We start from the raw sequence: 25,314 nt of genomic DNA, 5'->3' as shown, positions 1-25,314 counted from the left end.
GGTCTGAGATGCCGGATTTTATAATTCTGACTTTTCCATCCTCGGGGTTTAACTTAGCCAAGCCTATGAGGACCTTCCCCATAGGCTAACATTGGGTTTGGTAGCTTTTAGGTGGCGAACTAGGGGGTCGAAGTTTTTTCTTAAAGAGACAGTACTTCGACTATCGAATGGTCGAATAGTCGAACGATTTTTAGTTCGAATCCTTCCATTCGAAGTCGTAGTCGAAGGTCGAAGTAGCCCATTTGATGGTCGAAGTAGCCAAAAAAACACTTCGAAATTCAAAGTATTTTTTCTTCTATTCCTTCACTCGAAGTTAATGAATTGGCCCCCTAGTGTTCTGCTATAAATCTTCAGAGAAAGTTGTTGAGGTTTCTTCACGCAGTGTAAGGATGTATACCTTAGCAAAACACAAATGGGGGAATGTAATAAAAGTCGATAACTGAAAATATATTCCCAATGTGAAAAGTTATGCCTCTGTGCGAACAAATTTGCATTTGTGCGAATTTAATACTGTATATTTAATAATGTGCAGTGAATGCAATAAAACTTCTTACTGAAAAAGTTGTTATGTTTGCTCCAAAAGATTACGACACGTTCAAGCACTTCTTAAAAGTGGGCAGTGCGCAATCAAAATTCGCAATTCGCAATTAAAATTTGCAATGCAATAACAGTTTAAGGAAGAGTATTACATTGTGAAATTAGACTTTTTATTGTTATTTGTGCAAATTGTTTTGCTCTTTGCGACTTTTATTACATTCCCCCAAAAGAATCAAATATTATGTAGATTTAACTGGATTGTTTGGGGGTTTACCACATGGATTCAGATGGACACAGTACAAGGTTATAGGGAAAAATTTTACTTTGAGAAAAGTTAACAAATAGAAATGTCTATTTTGAGTGGTAAATAAGACGTGGGCCACTTGATCTGGGAAATATACCATGGGGGATTTAAGTGTAACAACATCCCAGCAAATAGAATTAACAGGATCTAAAAGACCATACATGTGGATATCTTATTGGATCTCAAACGAATTACACAAAGAAAAAGTAGATTCTCTTACACACAGAGGAAAAGGGATAAACAGGAAAGTGATAAACATTGGCATCATTTCACTCACTTCTGTGTGGTAACAGTGACTGGAGCAAGCTTGCCTATAAAACAATGACATCTCCAAAAGAACTTATCATGGCACAGTTAATTTTAAAACAATTTGTGAATATAAAAAAAGATAAAATATACACAGGACAAAATTAAATAAACAGTGAAAGAATGGATTAGTTTTATGAACTGTGCCAGTAATTGTTTGCATACCGTCCTCTACTCTTTTGCGAGGAGGATGAAATGGAACTGAATGACGTATTTATTTTTGTTCTGCACTATTTATTTTAAACTGTCTTCTCTTATCCTATTATAATATATATATATATATATATATATATATATATATATATATATATATATATATATATATATATATATATATATATACCTATAGGATCTTTTAGGCTCCTAGAGAGTTAAATCCCTACCCTTTCTTCTAGTACACCATTAGTTATTGGTCAAAGGGTGTAATACCACTTCCAGCCACACTGCTATATAGTGTGTGTAGGGAGTGGACTCTTCCTCTTTGGCTCCTGGAGTCTGTGCTGCTAGGTGTTTCCCATTGAGCCTGGGATCACCAAGGCCTCAGTAAAGCCATTCGCCCCAAAGGGACCTGTACCTTTGGTGATTAAGTTAGGGACCAGGCAACCCTGTGAACGAGATCAGCTATCATTAGGGCAGATCTTTAATAGACTCTCTAGGAGAGTGAGATAGTCAGCTTTATATAGCATGAGCAGCTGTGTGCTCCATCAAGGATAGAAGCAGGGAGTAGCTTCCCAAAGGCTTCTTGTTTGCCTTTAGTGCAGGGACTCAGTGGATAGGGTGTAAGGCTTTAGACTTTGTATTCCTAACTACTCCACTGGTGATCCTGATCCCCACAGAGGTATATCTGTCTTCTGGGAATTGATGTACACTTGACTACTATGCCTTATGAGAGTGACAGTCTTCATTGTGCTGTATCATCTTCTGCTATCCTCCCTCCTCTGTGATATGCTACACTTATATCATCTCCTGCGTGAGTAAACCTGTCGTCACTTGCATTTGCATTTGTTTAATAAACCATCTACTTTATCTGCACCAAAGAACCTCCTGGCGTCCAACCAATCGATTTTTATATACAGTAGCCTGTGTTATGTAGTTATACAACATCTTAAAGGGATAGCTTCCACTTGGCGAAGGCCCTGACCCTGTTGTGTAAGTCACATGTAGCCAATGCTATATCATGCTAGTGGATATTTGTCTAAATACAGCCAAATAGGTGCTATATATATATATATATATATATATATATATATATATATATAATATCACTCTCTACATAATACAAAGATGTAACTGAAAGGTGAACAACCCCTTTAAAGGGGATGTAAAGGTAAAAAAATAAAATCCCATTTTTACTTTCTTTAATGTAAAAGAAATCTATCTCCAATATACTTTAATTAAAAAATGTGTACCGTTTATATAAACCTGAGTGAATATGAAAATCAGGCATTTCAGACCTGTCGAGGTTGCATATAAGTCAATGGTAGAAGTCCCAATGATTTTTTGATGTGCGCTGGGTTTTTGTGCAATACCCCGAAGTTTTCGGAGTTTTCAGGTGAAAATTGAGAAAAAATCTTGAAAATCGGATGAAAAATATCCGAAAAAATCGTTAACATCAGATTTTTTACCGCAAAGCAATTTTTCAGGAAAATGTAATAATAAATAAGCGTAGCAGAAAATATTACGATAAATTCAGACTTTGATAAATAACCCTCTAAGTGTTACCCCAGGCAAATGCCCCTAACACATCTTCAGTTGATTCGGTAATCTCCGTAATGAGACGGCGCATGCATAGTTGTTGAGAAACAGAAAATTGCTCCAACTGTGCATGCGCCACCACGCCGGTCTCATTTCGAAGACTTCCGTAGAGAAGAAGTTGGCGCCCCTGAACTCCGATGCCTGAATCTGCATCGAGGGGTAAGTAAAACGCTAGGGGCATTTGCAGGCGAAATTGCAAATTTTGCTGCAAAACTGTCCCTATATATTATCTTATGTTCATATTCTTTACACTTGTGCCTTTTGTTATGTCCATTCAAGTTACTATTTATGAAAACTTAAAACAGGCTTAGTAGACTGTAACAAATATGACAGTTGACTCAATCATTCCAGTGCTGTCGATATCGATCTGGGAAGCCGTCGTCATTGGGCCGCACATATAGACCAATAAGCTGCTGACTCGGTCTGTCGGCAGCTTTTATTGGCCCGTGTATGGGGGGAGGGCCTCTGGAGACCAGGAAAAGGCTTCTGCAACACTGTTTCAAGAGTCAGAACCAGAGAACTGAAATTAATATAGAACTACTGCTCTCAATCATAGTCACTGAAAATGCACTAAATTACTTGAAACCATTTATTTTTTAATGAATCAAAGCGTCCCCTAGTTTTCTATAGAAGTTGCCGAGAAACATAATTTTGTATGCTCGAAATATCCCCAATGAGAATTCTACTGATCAAAAACTTTATTGTAAATGCGAAATAATTGACCAGTAAGATTTCAATTGTCTTTCGTTTTACTAGCTGTGTTTATAAAGTTATTATTATCATTGTTATTATTAATGTACAGTCTCCCCTCAATTTATATCCCTGGATGTTTTCTAGGAAATTACACCTTTTTTGTGGTCTGATGTAGGTAAACTGCTTTGTTTACTTCCCAGATTTAACCTTTTCTTGGATTGTACACTGTTTTTTTAGAATTCATCTGTATATATAAATTGCCAACATCTTCCTTAGCACTGTACAATAGAGGGGTGATAAATCAAACATAAATTACATTTAAACTGATCAATGCAGGCGATAGATATAACTATCTAAAACTGAAACACAAGTATGAGTCTGTGAAAATAAATGGTTACATTTTCTTAGTATTTTTAGTTTCCCTTTCTGTAGAAAATGTTCAGTGCTATATACCCATACAGTAATGTTTTCATTCATGACAAACTCTGGTTTTCCAGAACTTCAGTTCTCGGCATCCTCCGAACATTTCCGTTTTCTCCAGAAAACTGAAATGTGTTGTTTATACATGTTGTCTCTCAGTTAGATGAAATAATTAAGCAGGCATTTTAAAATTAAGTACCCTTATTAAAAGTCTTTTTTGTGGTTTACAACTGGTTAGTTGTCCAATCCATGTTGTTATCATCCTCCTCTCACTACAACCATTTATATGCATTAATTTGCCCCGTTATACTGTAAATACATTGGGCAACAATAATCGGCTTTTAATAAGAAACAATGCCATCATGTGACCAACCCCTCTACGGGGGTTTTCAACTTCAGTTGTAAAGGAAGATTGGCATCTAGATACAGTATATCAATAGAATTAGGATTTATATGTGGTTCTTATAGATAGCATTATGGTTAATTGAAATTTGTTCTTTGGGAATTTGGGACTTTGCATACTATTGATTTATCATTTCATACACTATATGGACCAAAACACATGAATTCTTAATGAACCTAATGTTTTTACACTGATTTTGAGCTCTCCTTTACTTTCAATTATGGGACATTTAAATTTTGTAACTATATTCACCTGAACGAATACACCATGACTACAAAAAATGTGCCTGCTACTTCTACTATATCAATTATTTATAAAAAAACTCGAATTTAAAAAACTTGAATCGGGGGGAAAACTCGAATTGATCGAGTTATCAGAAAAAAACTCTTAATTGCTCAAATTTATGGGGTTTTCAAGCAAAGCCGACGAAAAAAACATGAAAATCATGAAAGCTAACATCTTCAAATGGGACCTCTGCCATTGACATCTACATGACCACGACAGGTTTTAGCTGGAGTATTTTCGGATTAAAGCTATTTGCAGCTTTAGGGCATAATAAATCTTTAAAAATTCAAGTTTTTTGTAAACCCAAAAAAAGTTTTTAATAAAACTACCCTAGAAAAAACAGATTTTTTTGGCAGAACTAATTGGCAGATGCAACAAAAAAAAAGTACAGAACCAATTTCAGCAGATTTAAACCATGATTTTAAAAAAAAAAAAGTAATAAAAAATACGTAGAAGAAAATAATATTTAAAATTTGTGGAGGGTAAAAACTTTGGTGTTGCTACATTTGTTTTGTACTGCTTGGAGACTTGTATCTAGCGCTTACTAATAAAGAGAATTTGCTGTATTCTTGTTGCCAACCTTCATGAAATATAATTTCTTTAAAAAATTCTGACTGCAGCCCTCTGGTCAGAAACTGCCAGTAGGAAATACGAAAAAAACCACCAAAATACTTAAATAAAGAAGACAATCTGTAAATTTGTTAAAAAGGCCCTATTTAAAAGTGTAGTGTACTAATTGTCTTATGAAATATTACCTTGCAAAATGCTAATTTTTGTTCTTATTTATGCAACTCCCACCCCCATTTATCCAGTTTCTAACTTCTTTAGCAGGCTTTTACATGTTGGGATTAAAATGCCAACAAGCTATTAGCCATGTACATATATACAACGAGATGTGATTTTCCCAGATACACGTCCATCAACAATATCATGTCACATTTTTCTAAATGTAAATATTTTTCTCTTTTTCTTCTTTCAAGTTTGCAGCAACAAAATGTCTATCACACAATGGCCATGCACAGTTAAGGATTTGTTAGAGCTTGATTGCCTTTGCATCATATAACGCTCTCTAGCACATGTTTCAAGTTTGATTTACAGATAACAGCATGTTGATCATACAAGTTCTCACCTACACAAATAGCACATTGTGGGAAAGAGCTGTTCTCCCATCAGAAGAAAGTAAAAGCATTTTGTGACAAGCCCCCTTCTTTGGCCGTCACAGTTACATGCTAAACATCTGGAATTTATGGAAAAAATTTAATGAGTCACTTGAAACACGTTAGTCAACCATTTTCTTCCTTTTTTCTCTGAAAAGCTAATGCATTATAATGGAGGAATAAGTAATTGTAAACCAAGAAGTTAACTAGATCTGATTAAGGCAGTACCTGCAATTCAGGGATAAAAGAAGTCATCACTTTGCCTGCTTTATCAAAAGAAAGGAATACATAACATTTTTGTTGAACTATGGAAAATTAGTAATCAAACCATTTATGCTGATTCTTGATCATTTCTTATTGTTTAATGGTTTTATGAGAGTGTTTTTGAATGAATAAAATCAGCCACAATCTTCAATCTTCATAAAGAATTTGTGCATGTTCAACTTGACCTGGTATGTGGCATCAGGCCTCCAAATATTAAAAAAATTATGGGCCATGAGTACAAAATGCAAAATGGGATATTTGTTTCAGATTAAGGGGCAGCCTACCAGAGTTGCATAACTATATTTTATTTAGTTTTAAATATTTTGGAAAATAATTTTTTGGTATGCAAAATAAAGCAGACATTCATTTGTAAGTCCATTCATGCTGCAGTACTATGACATCTAATGGTGTAAACAAACAGTTGCGGACACCGTAGATTTAAATGACATTTAGTTTTACTTTTTCAAATACTTTAATCCATGACATTATGAATAGGGATGGGCAAAATTTTTTAATGGGCGTCCGCGACATTTCGCCGGCGGTGAAATGAAACAGGTCAAATTCGCCCATCCCTAATTATCAAGTAAAATGAAGGGGGTCAGTGAAATGGGCTTGTGTAAACAGTGACTTTATTTTAATTAGGTGTGAGCTCTTTTTTGAAAATGTATGAGAAAATACCAGACAAAATAGATCTATTGAACGTAAAAATCACAATATTTATGAACATGCTAATTCGGATCAACTGATATTTGGGTTTTAGGAGGTCTATATGATGACTCTAAAATCTAAAACATCTTTCAGTCTTGGTGAACCTCTGGTAAAGTAACACTTGGGATCATTAACTGACATCTGAACAGCAGTAGCAATCATTACTGTGACCTATTACAGGCATGGGACTTATTATACGGAAAGCTCAGGACATGGGGTTTTCTGGATAAGGAATCTTTTCCTAATTTGGATCCGAATTTATTAAATCCGCTAAAAAACATTTAAACATGAAATAAATCCAATCGGATTGTTTGGCTTCCAATAAGAATTAATTCATTCTTAGTAAGTACAGTGCACTGTTGTAAAAAAAAAAGGAATGATTTTTAAAAATAAGGAAGATTTCATTAAAATGGAGTCAGTTGGATATGGCCTTCCTGTAATTAGCAGCTTTCTGGATAACGGGTTTCTGGATAATGGATCCCATACCACAATATCATTGTGGCCTCCATTATGCTGACACTTGGATGTTGGTAATAGTAACAGTCTTTGTTACTAACTGTACTAACGTGTGAATGTTAGTGAGCATTTTGCATCTTGCTGTAAATAATTTATCCATTGAGGGAATAGGTTAAATATATGTATATTCAGTTAAACAATACTAGTACTATCAGTTTTATTTATTTATTTTCAATTTGTTTTTTCCTACTAGGCGAATGTTTCCAAGCTACAAAGTTAAAGTGACTGGAATGAACCCTAAGACAAAATATATCCTCCTCATTGATATTGTCCCAGCTGATGACCATCGCTACAAGTTTTGTGACAACAAATGGTAAGAAATGTGTTTTCTGTAGTAAATGCTTTGAAGAGTTGAATTAATTTTCATATGAACCCATGTTATTTTGTAGCTAAAAAGCCTCACATCCATAATGGTTTATTACTGCCATATTTTGAGTGCTTTGGGTTAAATATGACAGTAATAAAATAAAAGACATCACATTAATATTGAAGTAATTAGTATGATACAGACTTTAATTCTCTAAGAAAATGAGCAGTTCTTGACATTTTATTTTGTGCCGTTTTTATTACTTATCACTTTTTGCTTTCCTTCAGCATGTTCAGGCAACAGAAAAGCAGATCCCAAAACAAGGTTTTAATTGATATTATAGTGATATATCTATGAGATACACACTAATAGTTGTTGGAATATACTGTATCTACATGAGAAGATTGCTTTGGGACCAAAGCAATCTTATGATTTTTATTACTGGTTTAGATTAGATCACTTTTAACAGTGCATTATTGCCCAACACTGTGCCACATGTTGCAGTACATATGGTGTAACACATTGCACCAGGTCAAATAAACCGGCGGTGGCTCCATTTGTATGGATGTATGTAGTGTAGTGATGTGCACCTAACCCGCCCTCCCTCCACCCGCCCCTGCCTGAGCCCAACTTCCGACTTCCATTTATAGACCTGCGCCACCAATGATGTCACAAAAGGGGCGGGACGATTGGGCGCACATCTATAAAAAAAGGAAGCCAGAAGTCAGAAGCAGTGCAAGGTGGCGGGCGGGGAGAGCAGGAAGAAGAGCTTAACCTGGACCCGCCTGCCACCCGCAAAAGGTGGTGCGAGGTTGGCCAGAACCCTCCCGACCCGTGGGTATCGGGCCAGCCTGCACATCACTTGTATTTAAATTTATAGCGTTTTATTTTTTTCAACCAATAATCTTTGCACTATTCAACCATTCTTGTGTAATGATTATGAGCACCCTTACATCAAATGCATTTACTTTTGTAGGATGGTGGCTGGCAAAGCCGAACCCGCAATGCCTGGTCGTTTGTATGTACATCCAGATTCCCCCGCAACTGGAGCACACTGGATGCGGCAACTGGTCTCATTTCAGAAACTAAAGTTGACAAACAATCACCTTGATCCTTTTGGACATGTAAGAATCCAACTAACTACTATTAATAACTGAACAGAATATTTTTTAGTTTGTGAAAACTAGCAATGGCATAATAAATCCAGATATAGTAATCATACATAAATGAAACAAGTAATTCATTACTTAAGTGCCCTGTTTGTTTTCTGTAGAGGTTATACAATTTTAGAATAATATCTATGCACACCCAATGTCCTTTTTTCATCGTCTCTTTTTTTGTTTGATTGTTTTTAAGTGGGATATCAAAATTTACACAGACTCTGTGTATTCCCTGTAGCACAGAATAAGGATAAAGTACCATGCAGAATAAAACCTGTCTATCGTTTTGTCTACACTGCCTTAGGTTTTAGACTCCTTTAATCAAACAGCCAAGGGTGAAACATTTTTTGTAGACCAGGGGCAGCTGGGAAATTGACAAAATGTCTAGCCCCATGTCAGATTTCAAAATTCAATATAAAAAAATCTGTTTGCTCTTTTTGAGAAATAGATTTCAGTGCAGAATTCTGCTGGAGTAGCACTATTAACTGATGCGTTTTGAAAAAAACATGTTTTTCTGATGACAGGATTCCTTTTAAGTGTGTCAGGAGACACAAAGAGCTAGGTAAAGGACTCCTCTGACCCTGCCAGTGCTGTAGTCTGGTCCTTGTGTTGGATTTATCTACAATCACAGAATGCAGGGCACAGTAGAAGCACTGCTAAGGCTAGGTGCAACTGTGTAGTGCAAGTGGATTTATTGTTTTCTTAATAGGCCCTTATTTGTATAAAACTATGAACCGTTAGAATGCTAGGATTTTGTTAATTCGGTAAACACCGTTTTTTCTTGTACCACACTGAAATCCTGTAACAGCTTTTTAGCTGAAACTAAATATAGCCATACCTTAATATTGCAGCTTTCCTTTGATTTTAATTAGGCACTGACATCATCTCTTGTGTATACACATTTTTAAATTGGCTAAGGACAAGACTGAATATAATTATATATTGACGTATATTAAGTATAGGAGACCTCCATTTAGGTGCTATAAAATGCTTCATGCAGTCACAAATTTTTTTAAAACTTGGCGTCAGGGCCATAAATTGGGGAAGGCAAAAAAGACACATGCCTGGCTTTTCTAGGTATTTACCTCCTCTATTTGCCTACCCCTGGTTTAGGCCTTCGTCTCCCCACTGCTGCTTATCAAAATAATAAAATGTTGTTAAGGCTTTAAAAAAAATATTAGGATTCTTTTTTAGATTAAAAGAATATTTTGTTGACATTTTACCCTGGTATGCTTATGTAGAACGGTGTATGAATTCCTTTTAGGTGAACCAATGAGATTCCCAGTGTACAAGTAAATTACTTATCTAGTATAGGTAAATTTAAAACAACTGGACTTGCTGAGTAATCAATAAATCACTCATTGATTACTCAGCAAGTCCAGTTGTTTTAAGTTTACCTATACTAGATAAACCATGACCTGGATGAATGAAAATCTTCATAGTCAAGTGAATTACCTATTAAATAGATTATATGAGCATGTGAAAACTTTTTATACAGAACATCTCTAGACATTCTGTGCACTAATCTTTTTGGGTGCTTACAGGAGGAACAATTTGTAACAGCTTTTGTTTTGTAATTTTTGAATTCTGTGTAAATATGTGCAACAACACAGAATCATTTATATTTCTAATTTATGCATACTTGCTGGTTTTCATTAAAAGATCCTTAAGAGAATATTGCTGCTCTCCCAAACCTCCAACTTGCAGATGGCAATGTGACCACATTAAACGGTAGGCCAAAATATATTGTTTCTTTCCTCTCAGCAGGAAGTTTTAAGGTCCTTAGAGGAAATAGTATTACAAAAGACTGCGGGTTAATATATCTTTTGTTGAAGTGAGGTATAGTAATACATGTTGTCTTTATGAGTATGTTTAAATAATATTAAGGAAGGTAATTATGATTTTTCACGTGAATTATAAATCAGCTAAATTAATTATTAGATTTCTTTACACAATTTTTCAAAACTCTTTTAAAAATTGTGCAGTTGTAGGGGAAAGGTAGAATTGGGTTCAGTTTCATTTAAGGTTTGTGTACTGTGAAGGGAGAAATGTTGGGATTATCTATAAACTCTGGACAAAGTTGCACACTGGTGGTAACCCATAGCAACCAGTAATCAGCAATTGGGGTTTTCTTAAAGCTAGATGTGTATTTCTGTAATATCCATTAAACCAACCATAAAGTAAAAAACTGTATGATAAAAAAAAGAGACTAGGTAAGCTCAGAATGTTTCTTGAATCTGTGAGTTAATAGTGCAACACGTAAGTGTAGAACAATCTATTGGGATAGATGATAATAGATAGATAAATAATATTTATGCTAGTATATGTTTACCAGTTTAACAACATCTATATTATATTCAGCTGGTAAATGGAATCTAGTTTATTAATGCATTCACATATTAAAATGACATTCATTAAGGGTGTTATGTATTAAAGTTAAATGTTACATTCATTAAGGGTGTTATGTATTAAAGTTAAATGTTACATTCATTAAGGGTGTTATGTGTTAAAGTCTCAAAAGATTTGAGTTTTTTTCACTAGAAAATGCAAATCTTTAGAGGAAAAAAAACTTTTTGGATTTATTATACCCCGATGCTGCAAAAATCCGCCATCTCAGACCTGTCGAGGTCCTATATAAGTCAATGGGAGAGGCACCTATCTCAATTTGAAGTTTTCATGGTTTGTGCTGGGTTTAGCCCAAAAATCTGACTTTTTCTGGATTTTCGGGCAAAAACTGGAAAAAATTAAGCATTTTGGGCCAAATCTGACCCTGCTGCGGTCCGAGGGTCCGATTTTGTGTGTGAATGTGATAGGGACCTTAGACTAATGTGAATGATGCCAAATCTCTGTAAAGCACCACAGAAATTTAAGAAGCTATAAAAATACCAGAAAATAAATAAATGGAAGAAATATAGGGAAAAATTACATGACATTTTGCATTTCATTAATATAGACAGATGCCCTGCACATTTTAGTTTAAAAATGTTTGTTTGCACATGTATTTCTGTATATAAATTACTTTATTTTCTTCCGTCATCACATTGGCAGTCACAGCTTGATCTTGAGAATAAAAAGAATGCTTGTTTGAATTTGAGTCATTAAGGAATACAGTTGCAAGTTTTTTGAAAGGAGCCAAATTTAGCATCTACCACAACTGCAGGATATTGCTTGATAAGCCCCATAGCGAATTAAAATATTAACCATTTTGTAAAAACCCAGATGGGCATTAGAACTATTTCTTCATCCAAAGTACAGTCCTTACAGAACTGCAGAATAATGTCTTTAGGTTTCATGGCTACCATCCTTCAGGAAATCTGAAGTTGTTTGTTTATATGGTGTTTTTTCTTTCAGTCCAGCTATGGCAGTCACTAATGAAGGGCCACAGCAAGAAAATGAAATGTGTTTAGAAATCAAAAATCACTCTTATGTTTGCACATGGCCAGCAAAGAGGACTGACTTATTATACATTTTTTAATTGCATCTTTTAAAATGTTGATAGGTTTATGTTGCCCAAACCTTTCAATGTATCCAACCTGCCCAGTCAGCTATTATCTGATATACAAAGCTTGTTATCATCATTATTATAATTATTATTATTTTTCTTTACTTATAGATTCAGATTTCTAATTTTCGCAAGTCATATTTTTTTCTCTAAAATTTTTTGTTTTTTTAATTTCTATAAATTTTAAGTGTAAAAACCACGAAAAACTTCTCCAAGTAAAAGTAGTCAAGAACCTATAGAAGTCATTGGGAGCAGGGCTGATCCTATTGGTGTTTTTAAGTCATTCCAACTTTTAGAGGTTTTCAGATATTTTTTCTCTAGTAATTGTGCAAAATGTTTTTAGAGCTTTTCATATTTTTAGCACATTGTTCAGCATTTTCTTACATTCATACTTTTTATATTGGATATTTTAAAAAGTTCATGGTTTTAGAGAAAACGAGTTTACTTTTATTTAAAAACCTCTAAAACCACTAAAGAGATTTTAGTATAAGAGAAGTATAAAAAAAAATTATAATATTATAATATAATTAAGAATAGAGTAAGTATAATAAGAGATTATGCAAGAGATTATACATTAGTCCCTGCTCCAGTGGAGCTAAAAATCTAAGGTCCCTATCACATTCACCGGCACTGTGGTGGAATAATCATGTCATGCAAAGAAGTTTGGAGCTCATGGGCAGGCGTGGGGATAAAAATCCTTAAAAGGGCCACATTAGGCCTGGGGGCTTCCAGCATGACACCGCTCAGCTTATAGGCTATCAGGAACAACAAACAGTTCCAAGGATTTTTAGCCAATATTGGGTTTCTTTTTATTGTCCGTCAGGCTAACCATTTTTGAAAGCTGCAAAATTATTTTTGCCACATAATGCATCTCAGATGTGAATATTTATTTCCATCCATAAATCTGCCATACTGGCTGCTTCGGAAGTTTTCAAGTTTTTCAAAAATTCTTTTTACATTGAGTATTTTTAACTATTAACACTCAATTCAGTGTTCTTTCCCAAAATTCTAGAGTCTAACCAAATTAATTCTTCTCTACATTGAATCCATTTCAGAGCATCTGCAATTATGTGCATTCACAAAAATTAAGTTTTGTGCTTCTTCATTGTAAATTTTTCCCAGACCACGTAGACGATTGTAAATATTGAGGGTAATGGATAGCACACCCAATTTGGAAAAAAATAAGTAAATTTATTACAAAAAAAAGAAAAGGAAAAAAGACTACAAAAATTATACAAAAAAATAATAATAAATAATATATTGGTGAGCCCACATAGACGATTGTCGCATAATAAAACAAAGTGCTTCCAATCAATTCTAGTAGAGTCAGGGCTGTATTTAGGTCTGATGCCACCCTAGGTATTGTACCTAAACATGCCACTCCATCGTGCCCGCCAACGTCACTGCGCAGGCGGTGACGTCACTTCCGCAGTCTTCATCTGACCCCCTATCCCTCACCCCCTCAGCTCCTTCACCGGATTTCCTATGGAAACCCATGGTGGAGGAAGGGGAGGGTTTTTTTCTAAAAAAAAAAAAAAAATAGACACCCCAAGGGCCGCCCGCAAAACTGCGCCACCCTAGGCACAGGCCCTCGGTGGCCTATATATAAATACGGCCCTGAATAGACTTTGAATAGGTTATGATCAACAACTGCTTCACTTCTTTTTCATTTAAGAAAGTGTAATGATGAACATTTGCATGTAAATCATTTTCAAATGCAAGTGTTTAATTACATACATATGATAATAAAATGCCAATATCACTTCACCAGGTCCTTTGGTTGATCAATTGGTCTTACTGTAAAAGTAGACTAAATTCTGCTATATAATTCTTTGAAAAAGAGCCCAAACCAGAGTACTTGTCTCACGTTCACCTTATAAATTGCTTTATTCTAGGGAGCAGTGGTATTCAAGCTTTTTCAGTTCCAACCTCCTTTGAAAATCCAACCTTTGTTTAATACCCCACTTGAAGGCCCAACCGTTGGTTAGGATCCCCTCTTAGCTCATGAAATGGGTAAAATTACTGGAAAATATCATTGCATCTGCCATTTCGCCATAGTTCCAAGAACACCTAAGACGGAAAATGAAAATTCTACCCTAACGTACCTTCAGGATGGGCTTTCAGGTGATTGTAAGAAAGCATATTCCCCAATTCTTACCCTTACTGGTCTTTAGGCTTACCTCTGCCACTGCTCCAAGATCTCCCAGATGGACCAGTCAACAGCAATATGACTCATTTTGCTGATATTTTAGCATGGCTAAAACATTAGGAGGCCCATTTATCAAAGTCTGAATTTATCTCAATATTTTCTGAAAAAAACTCCCAAATCTGCACAGGTTTTTTCACCTTATTTATTAATACACTTTTCTAAAAATTTTGTTTGCGGGAAAAAACGTAATTGATTTTCCACCTCAAAACTCACAATTTTTGCCCGAAAACCACAAAACCTTCGGATTATTGCACGAAATTCGAAAAATCTGTGGGGCTTTTCCCATTAACTTATATGCAACCTCGATAGGTCTGAGATGCGTATTTTCAGAATCTGACTTTTTCCATGCTCATCCTTCCACCTTTTGAGAAGCTTAAAAAAAAATTTTCACCACAATTGGGTAGCTTTTCCCAATTTCACCATAATTTACAGCACTAAAATTGAGCATGATACATCAATACACACAGAGTTTGTAAAATCTGATGCTCGTTGCAGTGGGGACTACATCATTCCAGCTGTGAACCATTAAAATGTTTGCATGTGATTCTGCATGTCTATTGCACCTACTGACACATCCCACTATGGGAACCCTGAACTACTGTCATGTCCAGGGTGGTGGCTCTAGGGTTCCCTAGCATCACTTGCTCATAATTCATCAGAGCATACTAAATGGGTGCATTGACATTGGCAGTGCAAGGCGCATGTTTAGATGTGAGAACCTTTAATGAGTGGCATCAAAAGGAGCAACATTTGATTCTATTTTAGCTTTATCACAGAACATGCATTTACAGTGCAGTGCTGTACATCTGACACTAGAAAATCATTTTGTTAGTGAGCAATGTTTTTGCTACTTTTATTAATAGCGTTATCCATTGTTCTTGACAAATTTAAAAAGCCCATACATATAGCTATTTGACAGAAAACATGCGAGCAGAGAAAATGAATTTCAAAAATCCTTTTCTTCCTTGCCTCCTCCCCCTACATGGGATTATCTAGATCCCAAGGATTTAAACACAGGAGCCTGCTTTGTAAGATAGGCACACTTCCAAAAAGCATGCTCAAACTTCTGCTGTGCCTAGTCATCTGAGGTACTGCAGCTTCCCTCGTAATAAAAGGTTAAGCTGTCATGATTAAAAAGAAAATACTTGTAGTCAGTGCAAAAATTACAGCTCATTTTTAATATATAACTTCCAATTCTACTCTTCAAGGACACCTACTACCAGTACCAGATGTGGCTAGTCTGCCTCAGATCGCAAGTTCTCTAGGAATTAGATCCCATACAGAAATGTGAACAGCTGAAGCCCACATTATCATTTAATAGACATCAGGGGACACATTTCTGCAATAAGGTGTGTTCTTCAAGGATCTGCTACAAGAACAATACACATAAATGCACTGAAGGTTGGTGTATCTTTAAAATTGAATGGGGAAGTGCAAGTCAAAGGCTTTCTCCATTTTTAATAGAGGATTCTCAAGCAGTTGCTTGTGGGTCCTCAGGCACCATACTGCAGCTCTTTTTATTTCTAGGCTGCAGTGCTGTTTTAGACTTCAAAAGTGGAAATCACACACATTTACTGCATTTACTGGTCACCTGTATAAAAACAAATATCTTATTGTTTTCTATAGATTACTGCACCTTGGCATTTTGTTCCTTAAGGCTAAGGCCACACTAGGCGATAGCGCGGCGATTTGACTCGCGGCGACTTTTCGCCGCGACTTTTAAGCCGCAATCGCTGTGGAAACTTTTGCGCTGGCGTCTATGGGGAATCGCGAGCGTAAAAACACACGCGGCGATCTTTTTTCTATTGTTGCTCGAAATCGCCTAGCGAGGCAATTTCGAGCGACAGTAGAGAAAAGATCGCCGCGTGTGTTTTTACGCTGGCGATTTTTCGCGATTCCCCATAGACGCCAGCGCAAAAGTTTCCACAGCGATTGCGGCTTAAAAGTCGCGGCGAAAAGTCGCCGCGAGTCAAATCGCCGCGCTATCGCCTAGTGTGGCCTTAGCCTTAAGTGTGAGGCTCCATGATTAATGGTGGCAGCCTTAAATGCAAGGAATAATCTCAATCCTCCTATGGAATAAAATCAGAAAAAAACTTGTGGCTAGCGCACAACTGAAACAAGTGATTCAGTTATCCAGCGAATAATAGAATAAAAAAATATATATGTATGTTTGGGGCTATGTAATAAAAGTTTGCTACATGTCTAATCACCTGTAGTAGCAGGTAGCATTTACCTTTTTAAAAGCAAACATCTTATTGGTTGCTATGCGTTACTGCACCTTGGCAAACTTTGTGCCTTTTATTATATATGGAGGATAGTGTAGTATTTGGTGTACTTCTATATCAATCCATATAAGTCCCATAGCTTTTGGTGGGAAATACCTGGCTGTGGTTTTTGTGTGATATTTTCACTACTGCAGTTTTGTCGGAAAAGATTGTAAATGTGTAACAAAGCCCCTTGATACATTTTTATTAACTTTTTGTTTGTCATATGAATGTATAGCTTGTATGAGTCTTAGGCCAGCCATATACAGTATAACCTGACTTTAAAATTAGAAAAATTAGAGGGCAGCCATTCAAGCACAAGATACATAGTGGATAATAAATAAACTCTGTAGAATCCCAGAGCTTATCTTTATTCTTCTGTATAACCTGTGCCTTTTCTCATTTTTCATTTTTGAATGGCTGCCCCCATAGCTACACATCCGCTTGTTTATACAAACTATAATAGAGTTTCTGAAGCATATACTGTACACATTTGTATCAGTGCAGAGCAACACTACATTATATTTTCATTGCTTTTTATTTTTTGGTGTTACTATTCCTGTAAAGAGTCTCTTCTTGTCAGCAAACCCAATATTGCAATTCTATCTAATGTTTTGTACTTCTACTTTAGGTTGCTCCATTGGGGAAATAAAAGATTTCAATTTGTTGGTTTGGCTGTACCATATAAGAACATAATATTAGACAAGCAAACAAATACTATAATAACTTTGCTTTTTTTGGCCTTCTTAATCGGTTTATTAGGAAAATGAAGTGGGTGCAGGCCAGACTGACTGAAGTCTCTGGATAAAGCAGCTGGTAATTCATTAGAAAATAGGTGGAGTCAGTGGAACATATTTTAGAACTTTTCCACTCTATTTTAGTATTTGCTTCTGGGTTATTCAGGATGCATGTGTGCTTATAATGTATTCTACTTTCCCGAATTCATCTTGCAATGCACTAAAAATTTGGAATTTACCCAGTTGGCAGTTTCCATAACTATCTGGTACAGCAATAATAGGAAAAAATGGTAGGAATTTCATTCTGATTCAGCTTCCAGAGAAAACAGGTGTAGAATGTAAAACCTTCTGAAATCAAATGCAGTCTATAACAGCATTAAATTGATAGTAAAATATGGGCTCCACATTTCAAGTGACCGAAAAATAAGATAATAATGCATTCTCTTCTAGCGCCTTGAATTGCATGGCATTGCAACATCAGAAAATATCAAGCCACTTAACTTGAAGAACGGATTAAGATATTATTTACTTAAACCTGCATCTAAAATGTATGGACTATAGGCCTAGACAAATATGGTTTTGTTTGGACTAGTTAACCAGTTACACTGGCATCTGTCACATCGTCCATACATAACGAAGCTAAAACATTTCAGGTCATTAACCAATGAATTGCTTTTGAGTTAGTTTTATTAGAGAGACAGCTGATTTCTGAATTATTTTCAAAGACAAATCATCCTGGCAGGTCTTGACCATTTTAAGAATATGGGTAGAAAAGAGAGTTTTATAGAATAATACTATTAGTCTGCCTTTTCCTGGCACTGCTTAAATAATAGTTCCTATATGATAAGGTTCAGAAGTGCAGTGAATGGTGCATACTTATTAGTGGAATATATCAACATATTTGTACCTTTTGAATTTATATCTGCTTATATTGTTTCCTACTGGTTTCTGTACATGCACCTTTGAAGTCTTGGGGCCAAACAGAATACTAAGATCTGTAGTCCATGTGCAGCTGCTCATATCCATTTATTTGGCACCTTGTAGTCTCGATCTGCAAACCAGACGGGGGTTCGTCAAATCTCAATCTCAGAGACAGGAAATTATTAATAAATCAATGTAGATTTCATTGTGGTAAATGCTGCGGTTATTCTTTAGGTGAGATTATTTCATGATTTGTGAGCATTGATTTGACATCTTTGTATACTGGTCTACATTACCCCAAAAAGTCTAAAACTCCGACCTCTTGATTTTCACTCATTATTGCCATCATATTGACATTTGCATTCATGCAACATATGTTGCTGAAGACAGGTTAAAGTACCAAAAACTCTTTCTGCAGTAATGCAGACTTTTCATCAACTTTTTTTTCTAATTTTGGTTCTGTACATTACCACAATGAATTTTAAATGAAACAACTCAGATGCAGTTGAACTGTAGCTTTAATTCAGTGGGTTGAACAAAAAGATTGCATAAAAATGTGAGGAACTAAAGCCCTTTTTTTTAACACAATCACTTCATTTCAGGGGCTCACAATGGTGTTATTAAATGGTATGTTATTTATGAAAAAACGTGAATGTCTAAAATTAGATCGAATAGTCCTGAGCCTAAAACTCAATCAAATTTGAATCAAGTTTTCCTCTAAGAAATAAACAAGACTTTTGCATATCAAATTTTTTTTTGATGCGCAACATTTTTTTTTCTCCCATTTGAGTCTATGGGGCGTCATTTTCAAAGCAAATTGTGCCAAAATTTTGGTTCATCACTACTATTAACATCTTCAAATAGTTCAAGGGAACTCTGCCATTGACTTCTACATGAACTCAGCAGGTTTTATGTAGAGAATAGATGAATTAGAGCTGTTTCCAGGGTCAAGGTGTTAGCCCATGATTATTTGATAATCTTTTGATTTGATGATTATTTGATAATCTTTTGATTTGATGTACAATACACTAATAAGACAGCCCATATTGTAAAGAAGATGCCATGCAGAGATGGGATGCAGTAAATTGCCTCTTGTAATATAACTGCAAATAGAAAATATTTTTATAAATAAATCTTAATTGCTATTTAGTTAACATTACAGTGACATATGAGGCAATGGATTATGTGTGCATGGGGCATTTGGAGATAATTAATAAAATGTACTACAGGTCTAGTAGCCTACAGCAGCCAATCAGCAGGTAACCTATAAACATATAAATGGCCATAGCAAAAAATTAGCTACTAGTGGTCTCAGATTAGAGAATAACTCGAGTAAAGCCAAGCAATTCACGGACTCATCACTCATATATGTAATTGTAAATATAGATATTCAAGTAAGTACCGTATATACCCGAGTATAAACTGAGTTTTTCAGCATCCAAAATGTGCTGAAAAAGTCTACCTCGGCTTATACTCGGGTCAGCGGTACCCGACCGGAGTAGCTGAGATTGCAGTCACTTTTAATCATTCCTATACCAACAGTACACTTGGGGAGAGACTACAATATCCCACAATGCCCTCTGTTGGTTACATGAAAGAATAACAGTGACTGCAATATCACACAGCGCCATCTGTTGGTTATATGAAAGATTAACAGTGACTGCAATATCACACAGCGCCATCTGTTGGTTGTATGAAAGAATAACAGTGCACCCTCTGTTGGTTATATTAAAGAATAACAGTGACTGCAATATCACACAGCACCCTCTGTTGGTTATATGAAAGAATAACAGTGACTGCAATATCACACAGCGCCCTCTGTTGGTTATATGAAAGAATAACAGTGACTGCAATATCACACAGTGCCCTCTGTTGGTTATATGAAAGAATAACAGTGACTGCAATATCACACAGCGCCCTCTGTTGGTTATACGAAAGATTAACAGTGATGGCAATATCAAACAGCACCCTCTGCACATGGTAGTGGGACAGTGGGACAATGCACACAGTAATCCGTTTGGCAATTCTCTGTCACCATCAACTTTGCAAAGAAGTCCGGTTGATCGCTGGGGGGGTCGCTTTGACAGAATGTGCGCTGCTGGGAGACAGGGCTGTAGTTGTGTCTAGGCTTATACTAGAGTCAATAAGTTTTCCCAGTTTTCGTAGGTAAAATTAGGTACCTCGGCTTATACTCGGGTCGGCTTATACTCGAGTATATACGGTAATGTTTTTTGAACACCATAAAATAAATGGCAGAGAAGCCCAATTATTTCCATAAATTTTTTGGTTAACAAAACCTTTGTCAAACCTTTGGAAAAGCGTTTTGGCAAAGGTTTTAGATGAAAACCAAAACGTTAATGGAAATGTATTTTGATAAAAGGAGAATCAACATTTGGAGTGCGCACCCAGAACTAAGATGAAGGACTTTGAGAGTGTGAACTGTATTGGCACGTATATATATATATATATATATATATATATATATATATATACATATAAAATGACCAGAAACACCAGTTTTTTCATCAACCAACGTGACGTTTTGATCCCAATTGGGACCTTTCACGAGGCAAGCATACCTATATTCACCACATATATACCCACCCCTAATAGATGCACACCGGAAATGACCAACTCCAGGTTCAAATTTAAAGTGAACAAATACTATAATATATATATATATATATATATATATATATATATATATATATATATATATATATATATATATAGATATATATATATATATATATATATATATATACACACAATGTTTTAGGTTAGTAAAGGTAATTCCATTATGCCCGTAATGTTTGCATACCTGATGGTGTGTAATGTGTATATTGATGACATTCAGTAAAGGCAAGAAACAGACTAGATAAATAATAATAGTAATATGATCCCTGTCACAGGCAATTAGCAGTCTGTGGTATGACAATCTACACACAAATGCTCAGCTATAAATGCCTTATGAGTTAGCCGCCATTCCACAACCACTTAAAAATCATATAAAACTGCACACATTCACTAATATTGGCATAACAAATAGCAGAGGCATTAGTCCCAATATTTTAGTATTTCCAATATTTTGTGCTGGTTACATGCCAATCCTAACATTTAATGCACATAGCACGTGACATTATAAATCCATCATACTTCTTCCAAGAGGCTATGAAAAGGACACTATCTGGAATACATCAGCAATAAAAACTACATTGAGAAGGTAAATGAGCAACTACTGAGGGCAAGCTGAAGTTCATCCAAATCGGAATCTTCAGAGTCTGTTTTTCTGATCGGGATAAATGTGGATTATATTTCTGCTGCTGTCCAGTGAAGGTTTCATATATTCCCAGAGTAAAAACAGTGCATATATGCTTCCTTATGATATGGTCTGTTTTATTTTTCTTAAAGTCATTCATCTTTAGATCATTACCTGGTAACAGAAGATCCCAGTTTTCATTTGGACAAACAACCCATTCTGTTTTCTGTTATCTGCCAGATGGTCTTGGTATATAATGTGATGAGTTAGTATGGGATTACGAAGCATAGCAGGGCCAGATGATATTTAGGTCATTTTCTGAGTTACAGTATATATACTAAAATAAACGCTGCACTCATAAAACCTAAAAAAATCTAAAAGAATCTTATATTTGCTCAATATTTGACTCTGTACTGGGGTATTTGTCAGGAAAGTCCAGGAAATGGCACCAAAATTCAGTTTTCCGTGTCAACCACAATGTCTGTACGTAACAATATTCATAGGCTCCTAAATTGCTTCAAACACCCTTTCAATTGCAACTACATTTACCAATAAAATATATATATATATATATATATATATATATATATATATATATATATATATTTATATATATATATATATATATATAGGGACAACAAATTAATATGTCAAAAACTATGGTGAGGTAAAAAGTCTGACTAATAATTCATAGACACACTAATGTTTTTTATTGCCCCATACCTATATTAAAATGATTAACTCATGGCACTAAAAAGAAAAACTGGCAGCCCAGAGTGTTAATTGAAAGCAAGAAATAAATAATTATAAGCAGGAATGTCAATCATTTCATATAAAGAGACAGCAACTTAAACTCATATTTTAAAAAACACATCCATCTGTCCAATAGCTCCTATGAAAAATCTAGAACCATGGAGAAAAATGTTTGTCAATACATATATGTGTGTGAGCTTGAAATGTTCTTGTTTTGCTATATGACAATTATAAAAATCTGAAAGCCAGAATAAGATGTTTAAGAACAATATATAGAGATATGAGTCTGGCACAACTACCCCTATATTATTGTTGTATATCAAAACAAGAACATTTTAAGCTCACACAAATATATGTATTGACATTCATTTTTCTCCATGGTTATGGATTTTAACACAACTATTTGATAGTTGGGTGTGTTTTTTTAAACATGGGATTCTTATGGATTAAAGCTTATATTGAAATAATTGACATTCTGGAGTATAATTATTTATGCTCTTACTTAACACTCTGGCGGGCCAGTTTTTCTTTTTAATGGAATGAAATAATCATTTTAATGTTATGGGTCAATTAGTAAATATCAGTTAGTGATCAGACTATTTGCCTCACTGTAGTTTTAGATTTTGTTTCATAATACACAAACATTAATAAATGATATAGCCCAAGTGACATATGGGACCTACAGCAACCATATACACCACACATCACCTCTTGATCGTTAGGCATCACTGTTTAAAAAGGTGTTTTTAAAAACCGGCAAAACTTCTTTATCAAGCTGTGTATACATTTTTGGTGTAAATTCAAGCATAAAAAAATTACCCTGTAGGTGCTCTAGGCACGTGCCTAGGGCCTACATCGATTTCGGTGTCCGGTCCTCCTGGCTGTAAAATGGAATTTATCTCATATTTTATTTAAAACAAAAATCACAACCAAACGCCCATGCCCGATTTTAGTTATGTATTAATAAAGAAACTAAATTTAAGCAGATCACAGAAAAACTCTGTAAAATCGAGCAACAACTCAAACTTCTCAGGCTTTTTCCTGAATTTCTCCAATTTTTCGGGCTTTTTTCCAGAATCACTAAGAGTTTTTGCCCAAAAAAAAAGTCGGTTTTTCGAGCTAAACCCAGGGCAGACCATGAAAACTTCAAATTGATATAGGTGCCTCTTCCATTGACTTATACAGGACCTTGAAAGGTCTGAGATGGTGGATTTTTTTTTTCACCTTCATTAGCAAAACTGTAATAACTGAAAAAAAAACTACAGAAATATGTTCAGACTTTCATAACATGCCAGATTTTGTAAAATGAACATGGTAATGGCATGGTCACAAAATATTGTCCCTCTTTTTATTTCCAAAATGTTGGGAGGTATGTGTATGTGCTGTGTTATTGTTCTCCTTACCTTGCACTCGTCCTAATATGAGTTCTAGGGTACTTTACATGAAATTGCCACTGTTTATCCTGCTATGAGTCCTGGAGGTATTATACACGAAACTGCAACTGGATTCGTCTTGCAAAATGTTTTGTGAGCAATATAAATGGAATTGACATGTCTGCATGCATCATTGGCTTTTGTCTGAGAATGATGACGTTTGTGGTTTAGAAAAAGCTAATAGATGCTTAATTATCTTTATATTCATTGATGGTGTATTTGTAAAATGTGAAGTGGCTTATCAGGCATGCCTCCCAAAGAAGGTGTGGTCTAAAAAAATTTGCTGCGGGGCACTACATGCAAGTTCATGCTTGCTGAGTCCCCTAATTTCACTCTGACTGGAACTGAGGGGGATACTGTTCCAGATACTACAAAGCACCTGTAAAGAAATTAAGGTGAGGACCCCCACATCACTAGCCAGCCTAGGGCTCCATTTAGTTTTGATCCAACACTGCTTGTCTACCATTAGCTAAAGGATGTGAGCCTGTCATTTTTGGTCTGCCTCTCATTACTGGGTCTGTGAGCAGGCAGGTGCCCCGCCCCCCGTTTCCTAGCGCTCGCCAACATACCCCTCCGGTGCAAGTGCCCTGTGCTGCTCAGTGCTCTCCGGAAAGCGGCTGGGCGGCATGCTGCCCCTAATATGTTGCAGCCCTAGGCCTGGGCCTATGTGGCCTCACCACAAATCCAGGCCTGTGAGCAGGTAGCCTTTTTGTATATGATACCTGTTTTCTTCTGCATATGTTTTTGAGTGAGTTCCCATTAGTTATGTTATCAAGAATAAGCCTGTTTTTACTTAGAAATATACTAAAAGACTCTTGATTTATCTGTATGGGTAATCAATCTATTATAAAGCTTTGCAGTTCAAAGCTATTTACCTATCTTTATGGCTTACACTGCTATTAATCAGCTGTGTACTAAAAGGGCATTCCCCAATTTCTGTGTAATGTTAATTATGTTTATGTTAATTGTGGATTCTGCCTGCATCAAAGAAGTTACTGTGGGAACATTATTTTACATTTTAGACATTTACTGCAGCATTTATGTCCCTAGATTTGCATATAGCTTGTGATTGTCTAGCCTGAATCAAAACTACCTAAAATGCTGTGGATTTTCTGCTTGTATTTTCTTTAATTCCACCATGCTTTCAAATGTAAGCCAGTCCTTAGACAGTTATTTTGGGAACATTGACTGTTTTCAGGTAAGAATGATTTATAATAACAATAACAATTAAATGGCAATTAAAAACAGTTTTTAATTTTAACCTGTGGCACCTAATGCATAGTTCAATAACTTTACTGGGATAATTCAATATTTTTATACTTTTTTCTCACATGGGAATATGCTCCACTTTGCACTTTCTATAATACTTGGCGTGTTTCAGCTTGTTGAAATTTAAGCAAGCCAACTGCACATTACAATGA

At 35.5% G+C, this 25,314-nt stretch overlaps 1 protein-coding gene across 2 annotated transcripts in view; it reads left to right on the top strand.

Moving 5' to 3' along the window:
* Window positions 1–25,314, top strand: part of tbx4.L (T-box 4 L homeolog) — a 96,122-nt gene that overhangs the window by 56,278 nt on the left and 14,530 nt on the right. For both annotated transcript variants that reach the window (XM_041582222.1, XM_018246836.2), the window contains exons 4-5: window positions 7,542–7,661; window positions 8,632–8,779. In XM_041582222.1, coding sequence (XP_041438156.1) covers window positions 7,542–7,661; window positions 8,632–8,779 — 268 coding nt within the window. The remainder of the gene's footprint in view (window positions 1–7,541; window positions 7,662–8,631; window positions 8,780–25,314) is intronic.

This window comes from Xenopus laevis, chromosome 2L (genome assembly GCF_017654675.1).
Source record: "Xenopus laevis strain J_2021 chromosome 2L, Xenopus_laevis_v10.1, whole genome shotgun sequence".
Taxonomy (NCBI): domain Eukaryota; kingdom Metazoa; phylum Chordata; class Amphibia; order Anura; family Pipidae; genus Xenopus; species Xenopus laevis.
The sequence above is the reverse complement of the archived record's forward strand: the minus strand, read 5'-3'. Positions and strand labels throughout refer to the sequence as shown.